This window comes from Coregonus clupeaformis, chromosome 19, assembly GCF_020615455.1.
Source record: "Coregonus clupeaformis isolate EN_2021a chromosome 19, ASM2061545v1, whole genome shotgun sequence".
NCBI classification, from domain to species: Eukaryota; Metazoa; Chordata; class Actinopteri; order Salmoniformes; family Salmonidae; genus Coregonus; species Coregonus clupeaformis.
In genome coordinates, this window is record NC_059210.1 from 34,973,299 (window position 1) to 35,000,587 (window position 27,289).

Sequence of the window (27,289 nt, forward strand, 5' to 3'; positions counted from 1 at the left end):
CTGCGCTCTGGCACACTCAGACGAGAGTGCTCTGAAATCGGAGTAGATAGCCAGAGCGAATTTACTAGTTAAGTCTATCAACAGTTGTCGCAGTGACATCATGAACATTCTATTGAAATGGTTACTTGCATAGTGGAGTCTTTTATTAAGACATGTAGCTAAACAATGAACCATAATCCCAACTCATGACGTTACTACCCTGCATGAATCTGCAGGTAGCTAAACAACCAGGTTCAAAGTTAGCTAGCTAACATGGCTATAACTAGCAAAGCAAATGGCTCTGAGATACAAATAATATTACTACACAGATCATACGCGTAAAGTTAGCAAGCGAGCCAGCCAGCTAACGTTAGCTAGCTAGCTAACAGCACACTTTAACTTGAAATGAAAACGACTTTCTGAAAAAATTAGAAATGTGTAATATCTGAAAATGTAGCTAGCTAGACTATTTTACCCATATACATGGATGGATGCTTCTCCCTCTCTATCACGGATGCCATGGTTGCCCTTAGTTTGAAGATGTAATCCGGAGACAGGTGTTTTCTCCATCTCCTTAGCTATCATACTCTAATTCCACTGATTTCAAAACTCGGTCCTCCAGAAAGTGGAGAGCAACACATATGCAGTTTTACCACGTGATATGGTTAAAAAAAAGCTGCGTTAGAAAGGATAACCTACTACACATACTGACCAGCTCAAATAGACAGAAGCATGCTACATGGCAGACCAATCCGAACTCATCTCTCGGCATATCCAGCCCACTCATTATCTCAGCCAATCATGGCTAGCGGGAAGTTTGCTGTTTTTCTGTGGCTAAACCAACTAGGCTCGTAATTTTAACAATTCTATTCGTATTTACAGATGGCATACAAGTTTGTTATTAAGGCACATGAAAGTTCACATGTTCCACAAGGCATTTCTACCAAAAAAGTCATTTTGATAAAAAATGAAGTTTACGTTCAAATGGCTCTCCTGTGAAGTAGTGACGCATGACATATGCCTAGTTTCCTGAAACGAGACACATATACAGGGGTACTGGTACCGAGTCAATGTACGGGGGTACAGGTTAGTCAAGGTAATTTGTACATGTAGGTAGGGGTAAAGTGACTATGCATGGATAATAAACAGCTTGGGGTAGAAGCTGTTAAGGAGCCTTTTGGACCTAGACTTGGCATTCCGGTACCGCTTGCCGTGCAGTAGCAGAGGGAACAATCTATGACTTGGGTGACTGGAGTCTTTGACAATTTTTTGGGCCTTCCTCTGACACTGCCTAGTATATAGGTCCTGGATGGCAGGAAGCTTGGCCCCAGTGATGTACTGGGCCGTACGCACTACCCTCTGTAGCGCCTTATGTTCGGATGCCGAGCAGATGCCATACCAGGCGGTGATACAACCGGTCAGGATGCTCTCGATGGTGCAGCTGTAGAACTTTTTGAGGATCTGGGGACCCATGCCAAATCTTTTCAGTCTCCTGAGGGGGAAAAGGTGTTGTCGTGCCCTCTTCGCGACTGTCTTGGTGTGTTTGGACCATGATAGTTTGTTGGTGACACCAAGGAACTTGAAACTCTCAACCCGCTCCACTACAGCCCCATCGATGTGAATGGGGGTGTGTTCAGCCCTCCTTTTCCTGTAGTCCATGATCAGCTCCTTTGTCTTGCTCACATTGAGGGAGAGATTGTTGTCCTGGCACCACACAGCCAGGTCTCTGACCTCCTCCCTATAGGCTGTCTCATCGTTGTCGGTGATCAGGCCTACCACCGATGGTGTTGGAGTCGTGCTTGGCCAAGCAGTCGTGGGTGAACAGGGAGTACAGGAGGGGACTATGCACGCACCCCTGAGGGGCCCCGTGTTCAGGATCAGCGTGGCAGATGTGTTGTTGCCTACCCTTACCACCTGGGGGAGGCCTGTCAGGAAGTCCAGGATCCAGTTGCAGAGGGAGGTGTTTAGTCCCAGGGTCCTTAGCTTAGTGATGAGCTTTGTGGGCACTATGGTGTTGAACGCTGAGCTGTAGTCAATGTACAGCATTCTCACATAGGTGTTCCTTATGCCCAGGTGGGAAAGGGCAGTGTGGAGTGCGATTGAGATTGCGTCGTCTGAGGATCTGTTGGGGCGGTATGCGAATTGGAGTGGGTCTAGGGTTTCCGGGATGATGGTGTTGATGTGAGCCATGACCAGCCTTTCAAAGCACTTCATGGCTACCGACGTGAGTGCTACGGGGCGGTAGTCATTTAGCCAGGTTACAATTACTTTCTTGGGCACAGGGACTATGGTGGTCTGCTTGAAACATGTAGGTATTACAGACTCGGTCAGGTAGAGGTTGAAAATGTCAGTGAAGACACTTGCCAGTTGGTCCGTGCATGCTCTGAGTACACATCCTGGTAATCCGTCTGGCTCCGTGGCATTGTGAATGTTGACCTGTTTAAAGGTCTTGCTCTTATTGGCTACGGAGAGCGTGATCACACTGTCATCCGGAACAGCTGGTGCTCTCATGCATGCTTCAGTGTTGCTTGCCTCGAAACAGGCATAAAAGGCATTGGCATTTAGCTCGTCTGGTAGGCTAACGTCACTGGGCAGCTCACGGCTGGGTTTCCCGTTGTAGTCCGTAATAGTTTGCAAGCCCTGCCACATCCGACGTACATCAGAGCCGGTGTAGTAGGATTCAATCTTAGTCCTGTATTGTCGCTTTGCCTGTTTGATGGTTCGTCTGAGGGCATAGCAGGATTTCTTATAAGCGTCCGGAATTGTGTCCCGCTCCTTGAAAGCGGCAGCTCTTTAGCTCGGTGCGGATGTTGCCTGTAATCCATGGCTTCTTGTTGGGATATTTACGTACGGTCACTGTGGGGACGACATCATCAATGCACTTATTGATGAAGCCGGTGACTGAGGTGGCATACTCCTGAATGCCTTTGGATGATTCAAGGAACATATTCCAGCCTGTGCTAGCAAAACAGTATTGTAGCGTAGCATCCGTGTCATCTGACCACTTCCGTATTGAGCGAGTCACTGGTACTTCCTGCTTTAGGTTTTGCTTGTAAGCAGGAAAATAGGAGGATGGAATTATGGTCAGATTTGCCAAATGGAGGACGAGGGAGAGCTTTGTATGTGTCTCTGTGTGTGGAGTAAAGGTGGTCTAGAGTTTTTTTTCCCTCTGGTTGCACATGTGACATGCTGGTAGAAATGAGGTAAAACTGATTTAAGTTTGCTTGCATTAAAGTCCTCGGCCACTAGGAGTGCCGCTTCTGGATGAGCATTTTCTTGTTTGCTTATGGCCTTATACAGCTCGTTGAGTGCGGTCTTAGTGCCAGCATCGGTTTGTGGTGGTAAATAAACAGCTACGAAAAATATAGATGAAAAGCCATTTGCCCATTTGGGGATGTTCTAGTGTTAAATCTGAGCCTGGTAGACCCGACCTGTGCATTATTGGTTAAGACAGGTTTTGCCTGATGAGAGGCATTTTCTTTTTAATGCTGACATTTTGAAGTCAGAACTTTGTATATATATTTATAAATATCACCGTTATCTTTGAAACACCAGCGCTGTGCAAATAAATCCCACACTCATTTGCACCTCTACCTGCCTGCGTCCTGCTGAATCTTTGTCCTTATGACTGCTAGAAGGCCCCTACTTTACGCTGATACAGTGCAGATAGGCTACAGATTTCAGGCCAACCTTTCACTTCAAAAGCACTCAATGATCTCGGAGTTGCTCCATTTGAACTTTATGTTTATTTTTGTATAGCGTGATATATGCAGAATTCAATATAATTCCAATTCAAGAATCCCCCCAAACATTTGCCCCCTCGCCTATGCTGCCCCCTTAGTCACTTTATCCTGGCGCCGGGTCTGCGAGGAAGGCATATATCGATGTTCTCATGGCCTTTTCAAACGTCCAAAATCGAAGTCTATTTCTAGTGATCAGGCAGAGCGTGCACGCGCACACACACACACACACACCAGCAGCTGGTAATGATGGTAGTCGTGGACAGATTACGTAAACATAAACGGTACCGTAGAACAGCATTAGTTCCGGTGCTTTGGACAAATCACGATTTCGCAGGTGATAGCATCTTTTTAATTTCGGAAGGGGAGGGGACATTCGGCCGTAATTTGCAAAGAGAGAGGGTGGAGCTATTCGTTCCGCTTCCGATTCTCGTTCAATCTGTATAGACCAGAATTGAATCGAGGATCTGACCAATTACGCTAGACTTTAGTGCTGGGTTAACCGAGATTAGTAATGCCATTACCTCTGCCAGTCTTCTTTCCATTGGTTGCAGTGTAACGCTCATTGAGACAGTATTGTGCTGAGCAGAAAAGGCTAAGGGCCATCTGGAAATATGTGTGCGTGCGTGTGTGTGGTTTTTCTGAGAAGACACATAAATGTCTCCAATTCGTTCATTGTTTGGGTTTCTCTGAAACGGCAATAATATTATATTCTCAAACTGCACCATTTTAAATGCATGCATCAGTGCATACACACAACACATTAGATGTTACGATCAAGTCGGTAAAAAGTAACATTTGTTGATGTTTTAATAGAATGTGTTCTGAAATGCATGACATCATGAAACCAAAATGGCTATTGTTGTCTCATTCAACCATTCGATTCATACAGAGATGCTTGTAATAACATGATACTTTATGGGAAACTGCTCTTTTCTTTCTTGTTGATTCTGCTGAGGGAATGTTTTTTTGTTTTTTTCTCTCTCTAAGATGCACACTGAAATATACACACGCATGCACACACGTACACATGAACAGAAACACACATGCACACATACACACACTCAATTCTCTCATCCCCTGAAGGTAATCACTATTCAAACACATCACATCATTGGACAAACACCGCACCCATCCAACCATCCTCCCGTCGCTGTGCCCAGAGCTGGAAGTTAAGGAGGAACAGGGAAACAGAAGAGTTTCACATTTGGCCAGAGGCATGTGTGTAGGTGTATCATGTGTGGGTGTCAAATCAAAGTCGAGTCACGTGCACATAAAACAGTATAGTGAAATGCTTACTTGCAAGCTCTTTCCCAACAATTCAGTATTCAATATCAAGGTAAGAGTAGATAATTTAAAGTAAAAAAAAAAAAACGAGAAATAAGAAAAGTACTATCATTTCAATGTGCAGGGATACTGAAGTAGTGAGATAGATATGTACATGTTAGCAGGGGTACAAAAGTGACTGTTAGCAGGATAAATAATAATATTGTGCGTGTGTGTGTGTGTGTGTGTTCATGTGTGTGTTTGTGTGTGTGTGAAAGGAAATGAAGGGATAACACAGACAATGACCCAATCTCAGAGAGAGAGAGAGAACAGAAATTCCACGGTGACATGGCCATAGAATCACTCTCTATTCCCATATCCTCTCCCTCCCCTCTCTGTCTCTCCTCTTCCCCGTGGGACAGAACCATGGAATTCACCTTGAACCCTTGCACCTCCTGACTATGATTATAACCCTAGCACTATACCTTGCCAGGCTTTATTCTATTGTTAGAATGTGATGTATGTGCAATATGTGTAATGTAGATGGGCTCCATTGACAGCATCTATTTGGTCTATATCTATGTGTATTTCATGTCTTGTCGTGATAGTGCAGTCTGGTCATGGCTTTGTTTTGTCCTGCATCTGTGTACCACCCCCCCAAGAAGGACTCACATAAAACCAAAAAAGAGACAGAGAACAATTCATATTTTGTATTGTTTGCGTTTTTGTCTCATTTTCACAAAACAGGTACAGGGGAAGGAAAAGCCTTTCAATGGAACCTGAGGTATTTTGCGTCAAGCAGTCTAAGGTATCAGGATTTTATTTTCAAAACTTACCTAAACTCATCAATGTTCTTAGATACGTTGCTATTTACACAACATAATAATGATAATGATAATAATAATAATAATAATAATAATAATAATAATAATACACCAATACCAACAATTATAGCAATCAGGACAGCCTGCATCTTCTCTTAACATGTTTTTAAATAATTATAACATATTTTTAAAAATATAGAGAGTAGAAGGAAAGGCTAGGAAGAGAACTGAACACAGGAAATCCAGGTCTGACCTTACAGCAGCACAAAGGTATAGGTCAAAGGTCAAAGTTCGCCAGAGAAAAGATAACCGAAGGAAAAGAAAAAACCCACATATAAGTACATCATAAATAAATAGACAATCTCACACCAGGAGAGCAATAGCATTCATTCATTCACCTCTGAATCATGACAAATCCATTCTAGTTTCATCCCTTCCGTTTTGTTTTTATCATACCTTTGGAAAATAAGAGAGTGAGAGCGATAGATAGATAGACACAGAGAGAGAGAAAGCGAGGGAGTGAGGGGGACATGCATTGTGCTGATGTGCCAGCAGTTGTGTATCCTGCTCCGGGCTTGGCTCACTGAAAGATCCCCTGAGAACAAACGAAAGGTGGCGGTGTATCTTTGTGTGTGACTATATGTGTGTATGTATGTGTGTGTGGAGGGGATTTGTTTCAGCTTTGGGCTCCTCTCATATCCCAACACTGTTTAGTTCTGTGTGTGTGTCTGTGTGGAAACTAACCAACAGAATGAGTCTAGCACTGTTAGGTGGATGTCTCTAACATTGTCAACTGTGTGGATCTACTTGCATATACCAGTAGTTGTTGTCATTAGCCCTCGAGAAATCAACAGTCCTTCCTACAATAATTATTCTCTTTAGAAGAGTACTGGGTTGAATAAAGTTCCTCACTCTCCTCACACTAACAGTCTCCCAGTAGATGTCCTAATAACTGTAGGAGCTCACAATAACACACAACTGAAGAGTCAACACAGTGAGCACTATATGTATTTTCAGCATCTTCTCAACGTATTTTCTACCAAAAATACATATTTGTTACGTATTTTCATTGTCTTTCAAACGTTTTGTGCTCATAGGGACGTAGCTAGAAACCCCTCAGATGACTGTTCTTCACCATACCACACGTCTGGTAATGTCACCAGGGGTTAGAGTGTGTTGGTACCCTTAGGAAGTGGATGGGATACTCGTTTTTGAAGAGTAACAGAAAAGTGCATTTTAACGTCAGATGAAACCCAAAATACATCACTCTCCCGCCAAATAAGGAACATCACATATTGCTTGCTTGTAGTTTTGTGTGTGTCTGTCTGTTGTATATGTATGTGTGTTTCATAAATACCATACAGCAAAAACTGAGATTAACAAAGGAAAAAGTTCACAAAACATTATATTATTTCTCATTACCAGAATGAACAGATAAAATAAATTAAAACTATAACTGGGAAAAAATGTTGATTAAAAGTCCATTAAAATTGCTATATATATTCATATAGTATATATAGTATTTGTCTGTCTGTCGCCAGCCACTCTGGAGCATGCTCAGTAGAGGCTGGGAGAAGGGGGGCATGGGTGGGGAGTATACATTGGGGGGTGGGGTGTGTGGAGCGAGACATGCGAGTACAGAACTCCTCTACAGGTAGGGCGTAACTTAGACCTAACCCCTCCACACCGCCCCAAACCTCAGTCACGTCACACCGTTTAACACTGGAAACAAGGGAGCAGACGAGGATTGCGGGAAAATACACTGTCAGTCTTTATCGGTCACTATGAGTCCTCATAAACCATAATGTCTTCGTAAACCACGATGGGCTGACACGCCAACATGGAGGATCCTTCATTGTTTTGATGCAGTATCACCGGTACAGTCTCTTAGGAGAGTCTGAATAGTATCTCTCTGCAGTGTGATGTGGTATGTTCTGGGGTACAGAGTGCTTTCTAAGTCTTTTTAATGAATAGTGGGGCAGACTGAGCCATGCTGGGGTTGGCGTTCACTGGGGCTGAAGTCAAGCTTTGGGAGGAAACTGCTTGGCTATACGTCTCAAATGACACCCTATAACCTAAATAGTGCTATACCTTTGGTGACATTTGTTCGAAAGTAGTGCACTATATGGGGGATAGGGAGCCCTTTGTGATTTGCCCCGGTGTCCCTTTTTCTCTAACTGACACCATACAGAGGAAATAGTTAATAGTTCAGTGTCAGGCCCCACAGCCTCTGTCTTTTCCCCGAGTTTTTCTCTTCAGAGCTTTGTTTGGTAGTACTGTAGATGTACAGTAGTAGTAAATCGACAGCCAGTCTAGTCCAGGAGCGCCAGCTAGCTAAGGGACTCACAGAAACTCTCTGTCCATTTGTTTGTCTTCTCAGAGTTTGAGTCTCTAACACGGTCTGTGTGGGGATTATAAATCTCCCCCCTCTGTCCTCCCCCCTCCTCCCCCCTCAGGTCCGTTTGCCCCCCCCCTCCCTTGGCGAGAGCCGGTTGTGGTCCGGAGTCCGGTTTGTCAGGACACCTCGATGATCTCCATGCTCCCGGAGAAGCTGGACTGCTTCCCGATCTTCCCTAGCTCCTCCCGGGAACGTGTCTCAGAGATGCCCTCCTCAAACTCCATCTGACAGCTGCGCCGCTTGAACTGCTTCTCGCTGCCGTTGGAGACCGTCCCGTTAGCGACGGTCGTCGAGGAGTCCCGCTGTGATGGTGACGCTGACGACGACGACGATGCTGTTTTGTCCCGCGGCGCTTTCTCCCGTAGCCGCACCCCTTCGCTACACCCGAACGCCACGTACGCTGAGCTGCTTCCGAATCGCACTTCCACCCCTCCTCCACCGCCTCCTCCGAGTTCCATCCCTCCTTCCCCTACCTCTTCTGCCCCAAAGTACCAGGGGGCGTCGGCGGTAGGGGTGACTGGGGTGGTCGCCTGGACTGTGTCTCTGTGTTTGGTCCATATGGTCCCAGATCCCATGGTGGGCAGGGAGAGAAGCATGGAGCCTTTCAGGCTGTCGTCCAGGCTGGGGCTCTTGTGGACGGGCAGGGAACGTCCCAGAGCCAGGCTGAGGGACTGGGGGTGTGGGAGGTAAGAGTGGACCGGGGAGCTGCCTGTGGATCCAGCTCCACCAGATCCAGAGCTGTGCTTGGCTTTCCTCCTGGGCCTGGACGATGAGGGACCTCCAGAGCGAACGCCCCCTTCACTGGGACCCCCGACGCCGAGACCTCCGATGCTGCCGCCGCACCCCGGGGAGGGGAAGGGCGACTCAGCTGAGCCGGGGCTGTCTGGGGCGGTGGAGAACTGGGGGCAGACACCATTGACAGGGGGGCTGTCCAGTTTACACAGCTTGGGCACGTCCTCGGAGTGTGTGGGCGCTGCCAGGCGCAGGCAGTGGGGGCTGCTAGGGGAGTAGACAGACTTGATGTCCAGGGAGAAGGAGCGCTTCAGCCGGTTGGTGTCCAGGATGCGCTCGGCCGACAGGTGGAGGCCGTTGAAGCCCTGCTGGAGGGACGTCGGCGAGGGGAGCTTGGGTTCTGGAGGGGTCTGGGGCTCTGCTAATGAAAAGTCATGATGACCGTTGACCTCTGACCCTGAGCTGACCCCGTTGATCTCTGAACCCTGGGATTGACCTTTGCCCTCTGAGGTCTTGTCATCCGACAGCGCCTGGAGGAGCCGCAGACCCTTCTCGAACTCCAGCAGCTGGCCCAGGAAGTTGAAGTTGGGTGATATCGAAGGCCGCCGGTCCTTCACAAACCTGGTCAGGGGAGAAACAAGTGAGCGAAATGTTAGTTCCAGTTAGAGTTGGGGATCCAGTTCCAAAGTAAAGCCATACAAATATTTTGTAAAGTTCCTCTAAGCTACTTCCTGTGTGAACCTAATATTTATTGTTGGGTTGCATGCATTTAAAGGGATACTTTGTGATTTTGGCAATTATCTACTTCCCCAGAGTCAGAAGAACTCGTGGATACCATTTTTATGTCTCTGTGTGTAGTATGAAGGAAGTTAGAGGTAGTTTCGTGAGCAAATGCTAACTAGCATTAGCGCAATGACTGGAAGTCTATGGGTCTAGCAGATACCCATAGACTTCCAGTTATTGCGCTAACGCTAGTTACTAATTGTGCTAGCGCTTGTTAGCAACCTCCTTCAAACTGCACACAGAGACATACAAATCCATTAGTTAATTTGACTCTGGGGAAGTAGATAAAGTGGCTCATCGCCAAAATCCTGAAGTATCCCTTAAAGTAGCAGGTTACCCCCAGATGAACTGGTGTGAACTAACTGAAAATATTATCCTAGGTCTATGTTCTCCAGACAGCACAGCTAGTTCCTATTGTACACTTTTGTACAGTTCCTCTGGCAACCATAACAATTTCATTTCTCACGACTGGGGAGTAGAGATGAGTGTCTAGCGTTTCCTCAAACACTGAGTCGCCTTTTTAAAGACGCTGAAACTTAAGCTCAGCTGGAGTGGCGGGGTGCGTCGGGGGGGGAGAGAGAGTGTACCTGTAGGCGTCATCCGATGACAGGCCCATTGTCTTCATGATGTATGCGATGGCGATGGTTGCCGAGCGTGAGATTCCAGCCAGGCAGTGCACGATGACTCTGCAGTTTGACACCTTGGCTTTGTCTGTGGGAGGGGGGAACAAACACGTGTGAACACACACAGCTGTACACAACACCCAGGAACAGAATTAGTTAGAACAGAGAGTCTCCTGAGAGAATGGAAAGCCCATTGAAAACAATCCGCCACTTCCTGTTCAGCACAGGAATGGCAATTAACCTCGCTTTGGGAGTGTCGCTATTGATGTCTTTTATTGTATGTGTTCTAGTACAACTTGTGAAAACAAGGATAATTTTATGGTGCTATACATTGTGATTATGTGATATTTTGAATAGGAGGGCTGTTTCACTATGTTGTGTGACACACTACTGCTCGGGCTACCAGTGCATATTACTAGTGCATATTACTAGTGCATATTACTAGTGCATATTCTCTGCACATACAAAGACACACAGAGAATCTTGACTTACCGATGAATTCATTGGTTTTCTCCAGCCAGGGCAGTAGTTTTTCGCAGTAGTTGTCGTTGACAGGGATCCGCATAAAGTGGCTCTCGCTGATGAAGTCAGGCTTGGGGCAGGTGTTACTGGCATTCAGCACGTACGTGATGCCATTCTGAACCATCAGGTCCTACAGACACAAAGAGACACAGACAGGGGACTGTTAGAAAAGGCAATAACAGACAAAAATGACAGCAAAGGTAACACACTGTTATACTTAGTTTCCGCTCACATTCCCTCTATTTCCGATTCCGAGTGTTTAATAGTCACATGTATAGGGTTGCAGGTGTGATTGCAGGGTACATGCAGGACTAGTGAAATAAAATAATGAAAATGGTAATATAAAACTATATATATATATATATATATATATATATATATATATATATATAAATAGCACTATATACATAATAACAACTGTGGCAGTGATGAATAAATACATGTCCATATTCCCCCTTCTCTGCTATGGGCTCACCTTGTTGAGGACGTCTTTCTGCGATCCCAGGTAGAGGTGTGGTAGGATGCGTGTGGGGCCTACATTAGCTACAGGTAGGCAGGGCTGGGATATGCTCATAGGCAAAGCTGGCTTGCCCTCACACAGCCCGGGGAAACAGGAGGAGAACGCAGCAAAGCCCCCTACAGGAGAAAGAGAGAGAAACAGGAAAAAAAGGTAAGTTATACTCTACAATACAACTTTCCCCAAATTGGCAAACGTTTGGGAGCCACGGCACTTGGTTCAGCTGCACATACAGAACTCACAACTCAATACACAGTATCTCTCTGTGCACTGAATCCCCTTACATTACAAACGGGTGTTCCAACAACATCGCCTAACCATTTGAAACTGTGTACATATTGTAGATAACAGTTGGAGATAGAATGTGGGATAGTGTCTCTGCTCCCAGCTCAGTAGGAAAACTTTCTCTGCTGCCATCTTTGACTGGGAGTTCGTTTGGCTGCTGGGCAGTGAGGAATGTGTGTAGCTGGCCCTTTAAGAGCAGGCGGCTCCACTTTTGGCCTGTGTGTGTGTTAGTGTGTGTTAGAGACTATGTGTGTGTGCGACTCTGTTTCCTGTATGAGCTCATGTCCTGTAGCAGAGAATTGCGTCAGGGCTGGGGAATGAGAGAGGCCACAGGTGCAGGGCCAGCACAGAGGCCCTGTAACATCCTCCTGACGACCGCGCAGTACACACACACACACACACACACACACACACACACTAGCGCACACACCCATGCGCGCGCACAGCATACAAATGCACACACATGCGCATCCAGCGCGCACACAACCGTGCAGTACGCAAACACACACACACCACAGTCGTTTCTACAGAAGCATGCATACACACGCAAAACCACACAAAGACAATCTTACATACACATTTGCTCACTCTCGCTTTCTAAATCTGACTCACACACTCACTCATCATTACTCTGCATTACCACAGTTGTATAACTTCTGGGCAGGCTAAGGGGGGAGGAGAGTGAATGACCTCGCCGAGCAAGGAAAGGAGGGGGGGGAGCGAAGAGAAGGAGGGAGGGAAGGAGAAGGAGTGCTTCAAGGAAACCCTGAGCCCCAGCAGAAGGATTAAAACTTAATCTAGGTTCAGCCCTGCCTGCCCCAATCTGGCCTACCGCCACACACACACACACACACACACACACATACACACACACATAAATAAAATAAATAAATATGCCATTTAGCAGACGCTTTTATCCAAAGCGACTTACAGTCATGCGTGCATACATTTTTGTGTATGGGTGGTCCCGGGGATCGAACCCACTACCTTGGCGTTACAAGCGCCGTGCTCTACCAGCTGAGCTACAGAGGTACACACCAAAGTGCTGCTGTCCTGAATATGGGTCGTAGTGGAGTCAGTGAGAGCAGAGTGTATTCTGACCCACGATAGGCAGGCAGACAGATGGCTATATCTGGCGCCCGTCTCTTTAAGAGATTGAGAGGAGGGCCTGCCTGTTTCCAGCTATTAATGGCAACGGCAAAAAGATGACATCACATCTCCACATGCAGTCGGCAGGCAGAGAGAGAAAGAGAGAAAGAAAGAAAAATAGGGACAGAAAGAGTGTGCTCTGAGTGGCACAGTGGTCTAAGGCACTGCATCGCAGTGCTAACTGTGCCACTAGAGATCCTGGTTCGAATCCAGGCTCTGTCGCAGCCGGCCGCGACCGGGAGACTCATGGGCGGCGCACAATTGGCCCAGCGTCGTCCAGGGTAGGGGAGGGAATGGCCGGCAGGGATGTAGCTCAGTTGATAGAGCATGGCGTTTGCAACGCCCAGCGTTGGGTTCGATTCCCACGGGGGGCCAGTATAAAAAAATATATATGTATTCACTAACTGTAAGTCGCTCTGGATAAGAGCGTCTGCTAAATGACTAAAATGTAAATGTAAGTGTATTACTAAGGGAGTCCCTCTTCCCTCAATTAGAACACTTAATTTCAGCAGGAGTCTATGACTGCACAGATATAATTAACTCCTGTAATATTCCTCATTCAAAGCCACCCTTCCTCCATATGCACTTTATTCACACTACACAGAACAGTGGAAGGAAGGAAGGATCTCTTTCAGGTTGTTCTTTGAAGGCTATCTTCCTGGTTGTGTGTGCTCATGCTCTCTCTCTCTCTAAGCTCCTCTGACTGAGGAAGGAGTGTGTTCCTGAAAAACGCTATAGATAAACAGGAAAACACACGTCACGTAAGAAACATTTCCCTTTTCATTAGAGGACATTCTTAGAGAGTTGTTGAGAGGATAAGGTCAGCATGGGACAGTGTGTGTTCACTAGCTAGTGCTGCCTTTGTGCAAAACGACCTACTCTCCTTCTCCTCAGGTACAGACAGCAGAGATAATACAACAGGATTGTGTGCCTGGGTCTATTGAGGGCTATTGTGTTTCAGCAACGTTGCGTCAACACACACACACACACACCACTGGGCTGTCCAAAGGTTTACAGTGGTCCTGTGCTGTGTTCTTGGGCTCTTAGTCAGCACTGATAACACACTCACTGTCACCGGTCACCTGACCTTCAGACTTAACGTTGCTATGGCAACAACACGGGACGATGTGGCCGACCGTTGAGCCTATTGTCCCTGGGGTGCTGTCACTATGGAAACACCCACCATGCGCACACACACTCTGAGTACCTGATGATGTGCCAGAGAGACATGCACTCACATCCCCCAACAGTACCGGATGACACATCTCTCCATTCCAATCCAAACCCACATCATTGAAAATACCCATGACAAACTCAGGTCCAGCTGTCTGATGAGATGACATCATAAAGTCAACTGTCTGTAAGCGCTGAGATCACCTTCAGTCTGATTACCAAACACAGTCACAGACCAGGTCTGCTTCCCAAATGGCACCCTATTTCCTATGTAGTGCACTACTTTTGACCAGGGCCCATGGTTCTGGTCAAAGGTAGTGCACTACATAGGGAATAGGGTGCCATTTGGGATGCATGCCACCTCAGACTACAGCCTGTTCTGTTTGAGGCTCCTGGTCCACTTAGTTTCTAGCTAAAACAAATGTTCTAGGACCAGTTGCCTGTTCCCCAGGGTCTCACTTTCACCATTATCAGCTAAATAGACAAATTGACCCTGGCTGTTGAGTAGCCACCTTTCAGTCTGGTAGCCAACTCACTGGGCACGGGGAAAGAGGGCAATGTGTCGCAATCAGCTTCATCAGCCAGCGTTGACTTCCTCTTTGCTCTCACCCACTCCCCCACTCCCCCACTCCCCCACTTCCCCACTTCCCCACTTCCCCACCCATTATGTCATGGCTTTTTTTCTCTCCTCTCTCAGAGCGCCCCGGCCCTCCCTTGTTTACTGAATGGTCTCTCTCTCTCGCATTCTCTTTATATCCCTATCCCTACACAGGGAACTCTTAGGGAAGTAGGGTAATGTACACAAATCAAGATGCTACACATATGAATGAAGTTCATAAAGAAATACATGTTTATATGTGTAACATATCAACATCTATCAATGTAGAGTTGAATGAAATGGAAAGCTTTTATTTGTAGCAAGTTCATGGGGACAAAGGATCCCTTATCCACAGAACACATAGCTTGTGTGTTGCCATATTTGGAAAGCAGCACAAATGCTTTTTCACCAAAACAAATCACATTCTCCACTACTACAAACAGTCTCAGTTATGATAAGAGGTCTATTTATATGGCCTGAAATCACTGAGAGAGAGAGAGAGAGAGAGAGAGAGAGAGAGAGAGAGAGAGAGAGAGAGAGAGAGACTGTCTGTTAATATACGCTGTTGGTACTATTGACTGGCCCTCAATACCAAACCATCTCTGTGTGTGTCGTGTCTGAGAGGCTTTCAGCAGCATTATGCCTTAATGGACGGGAACACACACATGCACATGCAGAGATGGGCAGTATTTCTGTTACATGTATTTGAAATACGTATTTGAATTACTTCTAAGTATTTTGTATGTTGTATTACACTGGGCTGAACTACACTCCAATGTATTTTGTAACAACATACTTTTGAAAGCTGTAATTTCTATTGTCAAAATACCAAAAACGATACAATATATTTTGTGGCCCCCTTTCACCCTACATTGGTATCAAAAGTCTGATGGCACTGCTAAATGAACTAAATATAAATGTATATTTAAAAATTAACAATCGCAAAACATGCTGATTATTACTCTAATAAGCTCCGCCCCGAAACAAGGCCAATGACATTACCCAGTGATCCAGAGTGACAGTGAATTCAACTAAGGTAGATAAACAACAAGATATCACAGTCATAGCAAGTAAGACGTTCCTGTAACAATTACTGAGTATGTTGTTGCTGTTCGTCCGGCTACTTGCAATTGTATTTTTGTATTTTAAAATACAAAATACATGTATTTTTATTAAGTACAATACTTTGCAAAAGTATCGTATTTTATTTTAATACGTTGGTCTTTAGGGTATTTTTGTAGTTGTATTTTGTAATTTATGCCCATCACTGTGCACACGCACGCACGTACACTCCCCCTCCCTTCTCCACCCCGGGGAAATTGATTTGTCTGAATGACTGCCCTCCCTCCATCCCTCACTTCTATCATTCATATGGGGGAGACATGACGCCATCCTCTGTGCCCCTCCAGCTGTCCCCTCTGCTCTGTAGGGGACATTAGCATTTCAATATGTCCCCCCCCCACTATGACATCACTGCACACATGCCCCACTCCACTCTGCTCCACAAAGAGTCTGCTAAAGCAGCAGGGGGCCAAGGGTAGCCACTAGATCAGCATGTCACAAAGGACAACAAAATTGCAATGTAGAGGATTGAAGGGCAACCAGTATCTATCTGTTTGTGCCTATGTTATGTTATGGTAGCGTTAGCATGTGGCTATGTGTGTTTGAGTGTAAGTAGTGAAGCTGGTTTGTAGCAGCCAGGCAGCTAACCTTCTGAGTGCAACACAGTCTGAGAATAATCACTGTGACACTAACAACACCTCTATTGAATAATAATAATTTGGTGGGTGTCTATATTTGTCCTTTTTCACACATGTACAAGTGTATATTAATACATTGGAATTGGAAATGTGTTTTTTGCATATCCCACTCTCCCTGAGACAACCTCGGAGAGTGGGGTCATGGCCAGCGTCTGCCATTATCAACGGCGACCCTGGAGCAATTAGGGTTAAGTGCCTTGCTCAAGGGTACATCGGCAGATTTTTCACCTTGTCAACTCTGGGATTCCAACTAGCGACCTTTCGGTTACTGGCGCAACGCTCTAACCGCTAGGCTACCTTCCGCCCATTTTCAACAGGTGATGACAAACGTGTAATTGTCTCTCTCTGGGCTAACGAGTTTGACGGCTCCTGCCTTGAAGCCGTGGCGTGAACACGCACGCGCAGCGCAGTGTGAACAGGACCAGGTGTTGAGTGCTGGGCTAACTGCACTGAACCAGCTCACTGCACTGAAACACATGCAGAGCATACACACTCTTCAGCACATCTAATATACAGCTAGACACACACACACATACATAATGTTGGAAATATACAAACTATACATTATATCAGTGCACACTGTGCAACACACACACACACACTTGGAAACTGAACACACACACACACAGACACAGCGACACCTCTGCATTGTCTACTCCTGCTGTGTGAAATGTGTAATATAAAACACCTGGCTTCAGTGCACACACAAATCGATAAAACTGTCAATGCAGAAGAGAGAGAAAGAGAGAAAAGAAAGAGAGAGTGGGAGAACCAGAGAGAGAGAGCGAAAGAGGCAGAATGCGAGAGAAAGAGGCCTTTGTGATAGTTTTACATGTCAATGACCACAGGCAAAGAGAGTGAGCACTATGTCATACTGCAGAGCTGAGCTCTCTCTAGTTCTCTGTCATCTCTTTCTATCCTTCTGATAAATCCTTCTATTGTGATTGTACATCTTCTCTTTTATTCTCTTTCTTCAAGCCTCTGTGAATCACATACTTCAAGGGATGCCTGGATCTCCAGTCAGTAAGCCAAACCCCAATACCCCAATACTGTTGTACACACGTAATTCCATACCCTTGTACCTTGTAGAGCTGTACCCCACAACCTCTGCAACATACCCCTGTGCCCCCAGCTCCCCCATAGCCCAATACCCCCATGTGTTGACCCCCCCAGCCTGGGTCAGTACACACCTCGTAACTCTCTCCCTTCCTTGGTCCTGCGGACTCTGATCTTCAGCCTCCTGTCTGACTCCTGCAGGACAGGCCAGAAACAGTCCTCCGCCGGGGCTATGACCACGTCCAGAGGCATCACCCTCAACACGCTCAACATACACGCGTTCTGGTGTGCTCAGATCTGGTATACTATGACTGGACGTCCAGACCGGGGGAGTCCCCCAGGAATAAGTCAGCAGAACGGCTAAACAAACAAATCACTTGTTCCGAAAAACTTTAGACGGAAAGCCAGCCAGGTCCAAAACTCTACACTTCAAAGTCCTGAGTTGTCACTACTCACACTGGTGGTGGCCAAGTCCAAGTCCACTCAACTCAGATGGTCCCAAAGTCCAAGGAGCGAAAACTTAGTCCCAGAACTCAAGAGAACGGACGGAACCCGCTTACAGAAAGCAAGCTACTCCCAAACATCTGTAGATATACTGTCCACAAGTTCCATAAGCCAGTTCTAGAACTCATTCAGATCAAAATCCACCAAGAATGATATTTCTCCTATAATATCTAACAAAGCCATAGAGGTCCAGCAGTATTTTGAGGAATAATGAAATAAATAACTATGGAGAAAACAAATAGTGTATCTGTATATCTGTATGTCAGTCTGTCCTGTGCTGTATTGCCTGCAGTTGCTACAGTGTGTCTCTCCGTGTCTTCTCTCTGTGTGTGTGAGCCCACAGCCAGAAGAGCAGTACCCTATTGTTGTGCTGCTTCGCTCTCCCAGTCTCTCATTCGCTCACACTCCTCCCCCTCCCTCCCTCTCTCCCTCTCCTCTGTATAGAGGATGACGTAGTTGTTCTCTCTTTCCTCTCGCTCTCGCTTGCCGGGGAGGCGGGTGGGGGTGTGTGTGAATGAGCTCACTTGCCGTGAGCTAAGACTCTGACCCGCCTACCCTCCTCTCCCTACCCTCCTCTCCCTCCCCTCCTCTCCCTCCCCTCCTCTGTCCCTTGCTCCCTCCCTCCTCCCTCCCTCCCTCCTCCCTCCCTTGCACCCTCCTTCCCTCTCTTGTGGAGCCAGCACTCTGTCATAGCTAATGTCTAAGGCATGTAACCACATTCCTTACTCACCAGACAAATATGTGGCCACCTCAGGGGCCTAGCGAGCTGGAGCAGAGAGAGACAGCAACTACTGCTCAATGTGTTTTAGCAAAATACACTGTGTCTCTGTGTGTTTGTGTTTAATTAAATAGTGTGTGATTTATAATGTGCAGTGTATGTGTGTTTGCATACAATAAGTAGGAGACATCACTCCCTCTGAAACACATCACTCAATCTGCCTTGGCAACACACACACTCAGTGTCTATGTGTGTGTGTATATATATATATATATATATATATATATATATATATATATATGTATATATATATATATATATATACACACACCACACACACAGTCAGGTCCAACATTATTGGCACCCTTGACAAAGATGAGCAAAAAAGACTATCAAATAAATTATACAAATGCTGAGCTATATTGTATGCTACATTTATTTGGGAAATTATATTATTTTATACTAATACATTTGCTCAGAGAAAGAGATTTTGTTTAACAAGATATACACACACACACACACAAAAAGGTAAAAATGATTGGCACCCGTTTTCAAAACTCCAGCAACCTCTCCTTGCAAGAATAATGACACTGAGCCTTTTTCTAAAATGTTTTATGAGATTGGAGAACACATTGGGAGGGATCTTGGGATGGGCAACTTTGATGGGGGTGGGGGCCACAAACAAATCTGAACTCATCATGAGGGGCCGCACGCAGGTCTGCGTCTGTGTACCCACATCCATACCCACGCAGTTAGAGCTGGCCTTTTCGGGGCCTTAAGTAACATGTAGATTTTGTGGTCAATTAACACTTTTTTTTGCGGATTTTGATTTGTGCTTATGATTATTGTCTTGCTGGAAGATCCACTTCTGGCCAAGTGTCAGCCTCCTGGCAGAGGCAACCAGGTTTTGGGCAAAAATGTCCTGGTACTTAGTAAAGTTCATGATGCTTCCCAGGACCAGTGGAAGCAAAATAGCCAGCCCCATAACATCAAAGATCCACCACCATATTTTACAGTAGGTAAAATTTTCTGCATATGCTTCTGTTTTTCAAAGATAAAAAACCCTCAACTGGTGCGTGTGGCCAAAGAGTTCTATCTTCATGTCATCTGACCATAGCACCATGTGAAGTTTGATAAACGGCATTGGCACTTGGATTGGAACTGATGCTATGGTCAGATGACATGAAAATAGAACTCTTTGGCCACGCAAAGAGATCTCTCCCGATGTGTTCTCCAATCTCATAAAACATTTTAGAAAAAGGCTCAGTGGCGTTATCCTCACAAGGGGAGGGTGCTGGAGTTTTGACCCCCCCATGCGTGTGTGTGTGGAGAAGGGATGTTAATTAAACAGTGTGCGTTTTAGAACGTGCATGTACTGAACAATGTGTATATGTCTTTAATTAGATAGTGTGTGTGTTGTGTATCACATATGAGTGTTAAAAAGCTTACAGTCTGAGTGTGAATGTATCAAACGATATGTGTGTGCTTCAGAGAATATTTACACGCTTATGTGTGTGTGTTGCAGACATGAATTCAAATACTATTTATGGTATTTCAATTACTTTCAAAGACATTTGAAAGTAAGTATTTATATATATATATATATATTTGAAAACAAGTAGTTGAGTATTGGAATGTATTTGGAAATATATTTGGAAAGTATTGGCATGTATTTCAAAATATATTTTTAAAAAAGAAAAAAGAAAATACTACCATGAATTTGAACCAGATCTGTTTGGTATTTGAAATAATTTATTTGGAAAAAGACATTTGCAAATATTTTAAAATAGTAGGTTATGTGTAGGAAATTATTTGAAAATACTTTCAAATACTTCCAATAGAAACATTATTTGAAAATACTCAAATACACAGAAAATAAGAATTTAAAGAAAAAATAATGAAATATACATGTATTTGAACCCAGGTCTGGTGTGTTGTACAGCATACGGTAGGTATTGGAGTGTGTGTGTATGGGAAAAAGAGAACACGTTAACATGTTTTGAATTCCATTATGGACACATCATCTTGTGTAACTCTGTTGCCTGTATGCAAAGACAGAGATAATGAGGGTATGTATGCGTGATGAGTAATTGCGCCACATTTTTTTGCGCTGGCTCTTATCTTAAGCTCCTGTGTTTGGACGCACGCACGCACACGCACACGCACACGCACACGCACACGCACACGCACACACACACACACACACACACACACACACACACACACACACACACACACACACACACACACACCCCGGTAATAAGCCACAGTCAGAACAGTCCCAGAGTCATGGTGCTTTACTTTTCTATCCCAAACATAGATATAGAAAACACCCATTATGCCATCGTTGACTAGAATGGGGAGGCCCATTCTATAGAACATATTTCTATGGGCAAAACATCCTCACGCTAAGCAACAAGGATTAGCTGTCTTAAGAAGGTGAAGATCTAAACAATTACTTTGATCATCAAGTTAAAGTTGATTGAGTTATCATCCCCTTAATCATACGATTATCTAGATCAGTGGTTTTCAAACCTCTCCTCTGGGACCCCCAGACGTTTCAAATGGTTTTTGTAGCCCTTAACTAGCTTGCCTGATTCACCTAATCAAGAGCATGATAATGAATTGACATGTTGAATCAGGTGTGCTACCTCTGGAAAATATAAAATACATGGAACGGCTGGGGGAGGAGGGGTTGGAAAACCCCTGATCTAGTTTATCAAACTAACGCCGTCACCATTCATTGTCTTCATGTTTGATCACAGAACAATTGTAAATATACTACATTGTTGCAGTGAAAATGGTTAACTGAATGAGCTACATTGTTCAGTTTTGTTTTTAGCCTGCTAATGGTTGAGGTTAGGATTGGGGCAGGGCAGACTGGTCCCAGATCTGCAATTAGAGTCCAGTTGTTCCTCAAGTGGCTGAGCTCACCTCATGCTATAAGCCTGTGAGTGAGTGAGTGAGTGAGTGAGTGAGTGAGTGACTACAGTGGTGGAACTAGCAGTAGGCAAACATCTGTAGTCCACGTGGTGAGAGAGAAGGAGAGCAAGAAGAACTAGGTCATTTGGAAACAGGTCATGCATCTTCTTGGAGAATCATCACTCATCACACACACATGCATGCACACTCACACGCACAAACACACACACACACCCTCAATTACGCGTACCTATCCACCCATCTGGAAATGATATCAAACTCAGTTGGTATTATCTGTGGCACTCCCTAGTGGCCATCTAGTGTCACTATCGTCACCAACACCAACTCACCAGCCACCAACTTACTGTACATTACGTTCATGTACATTTCTTTGAGCAGCCAACTAAGTGACCCTCAGTAGATTCACTTAAATATTTTTTGTCCTCTCTCCCGTTCTCTTTCTCCTCTCCTTCTTCTCCCATTCCCCTCTCCTCCCTCCTGCCCTCCTCTGCTCCCCCAGCAGAGTAAAAAGGCCAAGAATAGCAGGTGTTTAATTAGGGGATTGCAGGAAGGGTGCTAAAAACACCAGGGGATTGCTTTTATTTAATGCACATGTGTGCCTGCCTGGCCATAAATAGGTGTGCTGGTCACTCTGACCCCCCTCCCCCCACCTCACCAAGCCAGACCAGATTAGACTGGGCTGTTATGGGAGAGGGCCTGTTACTGGGACAACACCACAACGTTTATACACACAAACACAGGGAGAGCGAGAGAGAGATGGAGATGAGGGAAATGGATAGAAGAGGAGTAGAGGCCATAGGGAACATAGAGACCAATAACTTCTAACCCCACAAATAACTGTTTAGAAGTTTCGCAAAGCCTGTTACTTCCACCAATGCGATGCAAAGGTCTTTTGAACCCAAAATAAGTATTTTCAACATCTTTTCAACGTCTTGTGCTCATAGGGATATTGTTTCTTAGTGGTTGAGTGAACATAACCAGGACCGATAAAGAAAAACTCCTGGTTCTACAAGTAAAGTAACATACAGGAGTTGTAACAAACATGGTGTTGTTACTTTAGTGGATCACAGGAGACTACATAACCCACACACGTTTTCTAGTAGAAGCTTACACAAAACCCTGATACAGTATATCCACCAATGCAATGCAAAGGTATATTTTCTCTGTTTGTTATTTGTTATCTGTTTGTTATTTGTTATCTGTTTGTTACTGAGTGAGGGTTTCCTTCCTCTTCTAGTTAGGCCATAGTGAGCAGAGAGAGGAGAGCAAAGATATGACCTGTTCCTCATGCCGTGGCCCACAACCTGTAAAGTTTGTTAGGTTGTGTTAGCACAGCAGGGCTAGGATAGGTTGCGCCTAACGAGCTGCACCACCTGCCTGCCTGTCTCACACCCACAGCCCACACACTTGACAGGGAGGGAGGGAGGGGCAATAGAGTACAGTACATTTAGGGCTTGTACAGACAGAGACGACACATACATCTTTCTCTCAAAGTTACAACTTCTAATGCTCCTAAAACTATGTTTGAACGGGGTTGAAAGTCTGAAAGGATATGCTTTCTATGAGAAAACATGCAGTGTCAAAACAAGATGCATAACTTACAGCAACAAGTTTAACAATCAAAATACATTAGCTATATCTAACGTTAAAGTTCTGTGAACGTGAATATGCATGTTTAATATAATGTGTGTGAATGTGATCAAATGTAATCTCTCTCTCTCTCTTCCCCTCTTCTCATCTCTTCTCCTCTCCTCTCTCTCTCTCCTCTCTCTCTCCTCTCGCTCTCTCCACAGGATAATCTGTCAGGATATCAGCGGAAAGAGACATCACCCCAGGACAGGCTACACAAGGTGTGTGTGTGTGTGCAGATATCAGGGGAAAGCGCCGTCAACTCAGGGTAGACTACAGAACAGGAGGGGGGTTAGGATAAGTTAATGAAGGTTAATGAAGTGTGTGTGTGTGTGTGTGTGTGCGCACAAGTGGGCTTATACAAATATATATGTGTGTGTGTATGTGTGTTGATAGGGCTGGTTGTCAGGGGATCAGTAATAGGGCTGCTCCATCAGTGACGTAATGCCTACAGGAGAACAGAACACAGCTGCCATGCCTGGGGGGTGAGGTAGTCACTGGGGGAGAGAGAGGGGGAGGAGGGAGAGGGATATATGGGGGGAGGAGAGATGGTGAGGTACCATGGGGATAAGGGAGAGATAGAGGGGGAGAGGGGGAGGGTTGGTGAGGTAGTCCTCCATAGAGAGGGTCGGTATACTGGAGGGTAGTAGGATAGTAATCAGTGTGTGGTGTGTGTGTGTGTGTGTATGAGTGTGTGCATGTGTCATTGTGTGTGTGTGTGTGTGTGTATGTGTGTGCATGTGTCATTGTGTGCATGTGTCATTGTGTGTGTGTGTGTGTGCATGTGTCATTGTGTGCATGTGTCATTGTGTGTGTGTGTGTGTGTGTGTGCAATACTAAGACAGTAACCCTGGGGTGTTGAGATGCACTCTGGTGGTTAAGTTGTGTTGTAGGATGGGTCTGCTTGATTGATGCTAGACCCCCCCATCTAATCTACCCCCACGAGATAGACCTTGGGAGAAGCAGACTGCACAGATATACAGATGTAAACTCCTGAAACTCCATCAACCACGGGCAAGGGAGGAAGAATTACACACACACACACACACACACACACACACACACACACACACACACACACACACACACACACACACACACAGGGGGTAGGGAAAGCCATCACACACTCTGTTGGGTGCCAGTCAGGACCATACTGCCTCTCATCAGCCAGATGAGCTCGTTCAAAATGCCAGTGTGAGGTGTTCATGATGTGTGTGTGTGTGTGTGTGTGTACCGTATGTTTGCATTTGTGTTTATCCCCATTAGAGTTTGTGGATGGGGGAAGGTTTGGGTGCTGTGAGTGTGTGTGTGTGTCTGTATGTTTACCGTATGATAATGGGGGATGGGGGTTGGTTAACAGCCAGATCACCTGTGATACAAGTTAGTATTCGACGTCCATCCATGTCTAAGGACGTCGGGAGATGACGTGGAAACCGGCCACTAGGGGCAACAGTGAGCGCTGTTACCTTCAAGTAGGTTTGGGTTTTGCTAGTCGGGGATGGTGGATAGGCATCTGCCTCTAGTGCCAAAGGTTCCATGTTTGGACCCATGGGGCGGTGCACAATTGGCCCAGCGTCGTCCAGGGTAGGGGAGGGAATGGCCGGCAGGGATGTAGCTCAGTTGGTAGAACATGGCGTTTGCAACGCCAGGGTTGTGGGTTCGATTCCCACGGGGGGCCAGTATGAAAAATAATGTATGCACTCACTAACAACTGTAAGTCGCTCTGGATAAGAGCGTCTGCTAAATGACTAAAATGTAAATGTAACCTTAAAAACTTTGAAATTTGACGTTTGGAACAACTTAGAAATTTGACATTTGAGAAACAAGGATCAACGTCTAATTCTGATGTGAGACTGTGAGAACTAGTTGTGGTTAAATGGTTACGTCATTGTGTGTGTGTGTGGCTCACGTCTGATTTCCCTAGAGGAGACTGTCTATCAGGGTGGGTGTGCTCTAGCATAACAGATGGTTTATTCATTATAATGCTCATAGGAAGCTGTAACACACTGGTCAATAGCGGAGAGAGGCAGAGGTTGATCCAATGTAAATATTAATTGACATTTTTATGATGGAAATAGGGCTTAACGGTTGTGGTCCGCAAGGAAATAAGGCTCTCTCTTTATGCTTTTCTCTTTCTGTCTTCTCTGACAGCGTTCTTTAAGTTTACGACCTCGCTGACTATGCCAGATGGAGGGATGTCTGCACACAGACACACACCAATGAGTGTGCTGACCTGGTCGGGATAGACTTGGGCTGATGCCAGATCAGACTAGTGTTAATGAGCTCCTATCAACGCTGCAGGCAGCTGACAGACAGAGAGGTCCCAGAACAGATCTTACTGTGCTAGAGGCAACACAGCCCCATCTGCTCCTCTAGTTAGTTAGATAGATATATTATATTAAACCCTGTTCTCTCCATCTTTGTTTCTATTGCTCTCTCTCTTGCCTCATCTGTCCTTATTTTCCTCTCATCTTCTCTCTGTTTTTCTACCTGTATCTCTTTTTCCTTACTCCCCCCACCTCTCTCCCTCCACATCATTTCCTGATCAGGAAATAATGTCACAGCACACCTAGTCCCTTTAGATGAAGGAACGAACTGCCAGAAAAACACTGAATTAATTGATCACAAAACATTGAATACATTGAAATACATTGAACCTCAAATTGTAGCCAATTTATGCTGGTATTAATTCCTAAAAGCTGCGAACTAATGCTGCAAAAAACATGCTACTATTTTCCTAGCAAGTTCGGTCTGAAAAAGGTTTAAGAGCATGCAAACCATGTGAGTCCTTTCAGAATCCTTCCAACTGACACAATATGCACTAAGATATATTTCTGGATAAAGTAATGTCATATAAACATCTATATACAGTATAAACATGTATCGCCAGGAGGGCTGTGTTTTGGGTGGAGATGGAGACAGTGGCTATCTCTGTGCCCTGGGTTAGGGTGTGCTTTCCTGTCATGGCAGCCCCTATAGAGACAGAACGGCTTTGGCTCTCTGTGTGTGTGCTAAGGCAGCACTCTGGTCACATCCACCCAGCAGTGAGTGACATCATTAGCAGAGTGCCCTGACAGAGAACAATGGAGCCAGAGATGACGCAAGGCTCAGAGGAACCAGCCATGCTGTCCCCAAAGACATCAATACATCTACATACAGATCTCTTAGGAGTCGGACCTCTATGGCCCTGACACACACACACACACACTATGCACCCGCCATAGGCGTCTCCCTCTCCCACTGTGGGGGACCCTAATGTCACTTCACCACATCTGAAACAGGAAGTGGTTGAACAACCCATACGGAAAGAAATATATCTAAAATATATTTTTAGATTTTAAAAAATAGGATACATGTGAACTATTTAAAATTAGCCAAATAATGTACACTGAACAAAAATATAAACGCTACATGCAACAATTTCTAAGATTTTACTGAGTTCCAGTTCATATAAGGAAATCAGTCAATTGAAATAAATTCATTAGGCCCTAATCTATGGATTTTACATGACTGGGAAAACAGATATGCATCTGTTGGTCACAGATACCTTTAAAAAAAAATAGGGGCGTGGATAAAAAAAAACTGTCAGTATCTGGTGTGACCACTATTTGCCACATGCAGCGCGACACATCTCCTTCGCATAGAGTTGGTCAGGCTGTTGTGGCCTGTAGAATGTTGTCCCACTCCTCTTCAATGGCTGTGCGAAGTTGCTGTATATTGGCGGGAACTGGAACAAGCTGTCGTACACGTCGATCCAGAGCATCCCAAACATGCTCAACAGGTGAGAATGCAGGCCATGGAAAAACTGGGACATTTTCAGCTTCCAGGAATTGTGTACAGATCCTTGCAACATGGGGCCGTGCATTATCATGCTGAAACATGAGCTGATGGCGGTGGATGAATGGCACAACAATGGGCCTCTGGATCTCGTCACGGTATCTCTGTGCATTCAAATATGACTCTTTGATTTAGAAGATAGTGTTGCACAAACAACATTATTAGGCTGTATAGCTAGTTTGCTCTGACTCAGTACATTTATTAGCTAGCTAGCTAGCCAGCTAACTAGCGATTAGCATTTGCGGATAACACG

At 45.2% G+C, this 27,289-nt stretch overlaps 1 protein-coding gene across 4 annotated transcripts in view; it reads right to left on the bottom strand.

Moving 5' to 3' along the window:
* Positions 1-5,680: 5,680 nt before the first annotated feature.
* Positions 5,681-27,289, bottom strand: part of LOC121532054 (dual specificity protein phosphatase 8) — a 60,521-nt gene continuing 38,912 nt past the window's right edge. For 3 of the 4 annotated variants that reach the window (XM_045227183.1, XM_041837703.2, XM_041837704.2), the window contains exons 4-7: positions 11,343-11,503; positions 10,838-10,997; positions 10,310-10,433; positions 5,681-9,560 (exon numbers count right to left, since the gene is read on the bottom strand). In XM_045227183.1, the coding sequence (XP_045083118.1) occupies positions 8,324-9,560; positions 10,310-10,433; positions 10,838-10,997; positions 11,343-11,503 (1,682 nt within the window). In that variant the 3' untranslated portion in view covers positions 5,681-8,323. Of the gene's footprint in view, positions 9,561-10,309; positions 10,434-10,837; positions 10,998-11,342; positions 11,504-17,539; positions 18,245-27,289 lie in introns of those variants that run through there. The other variant, XM_041837705.2, reaches the window with a different exon arrangement.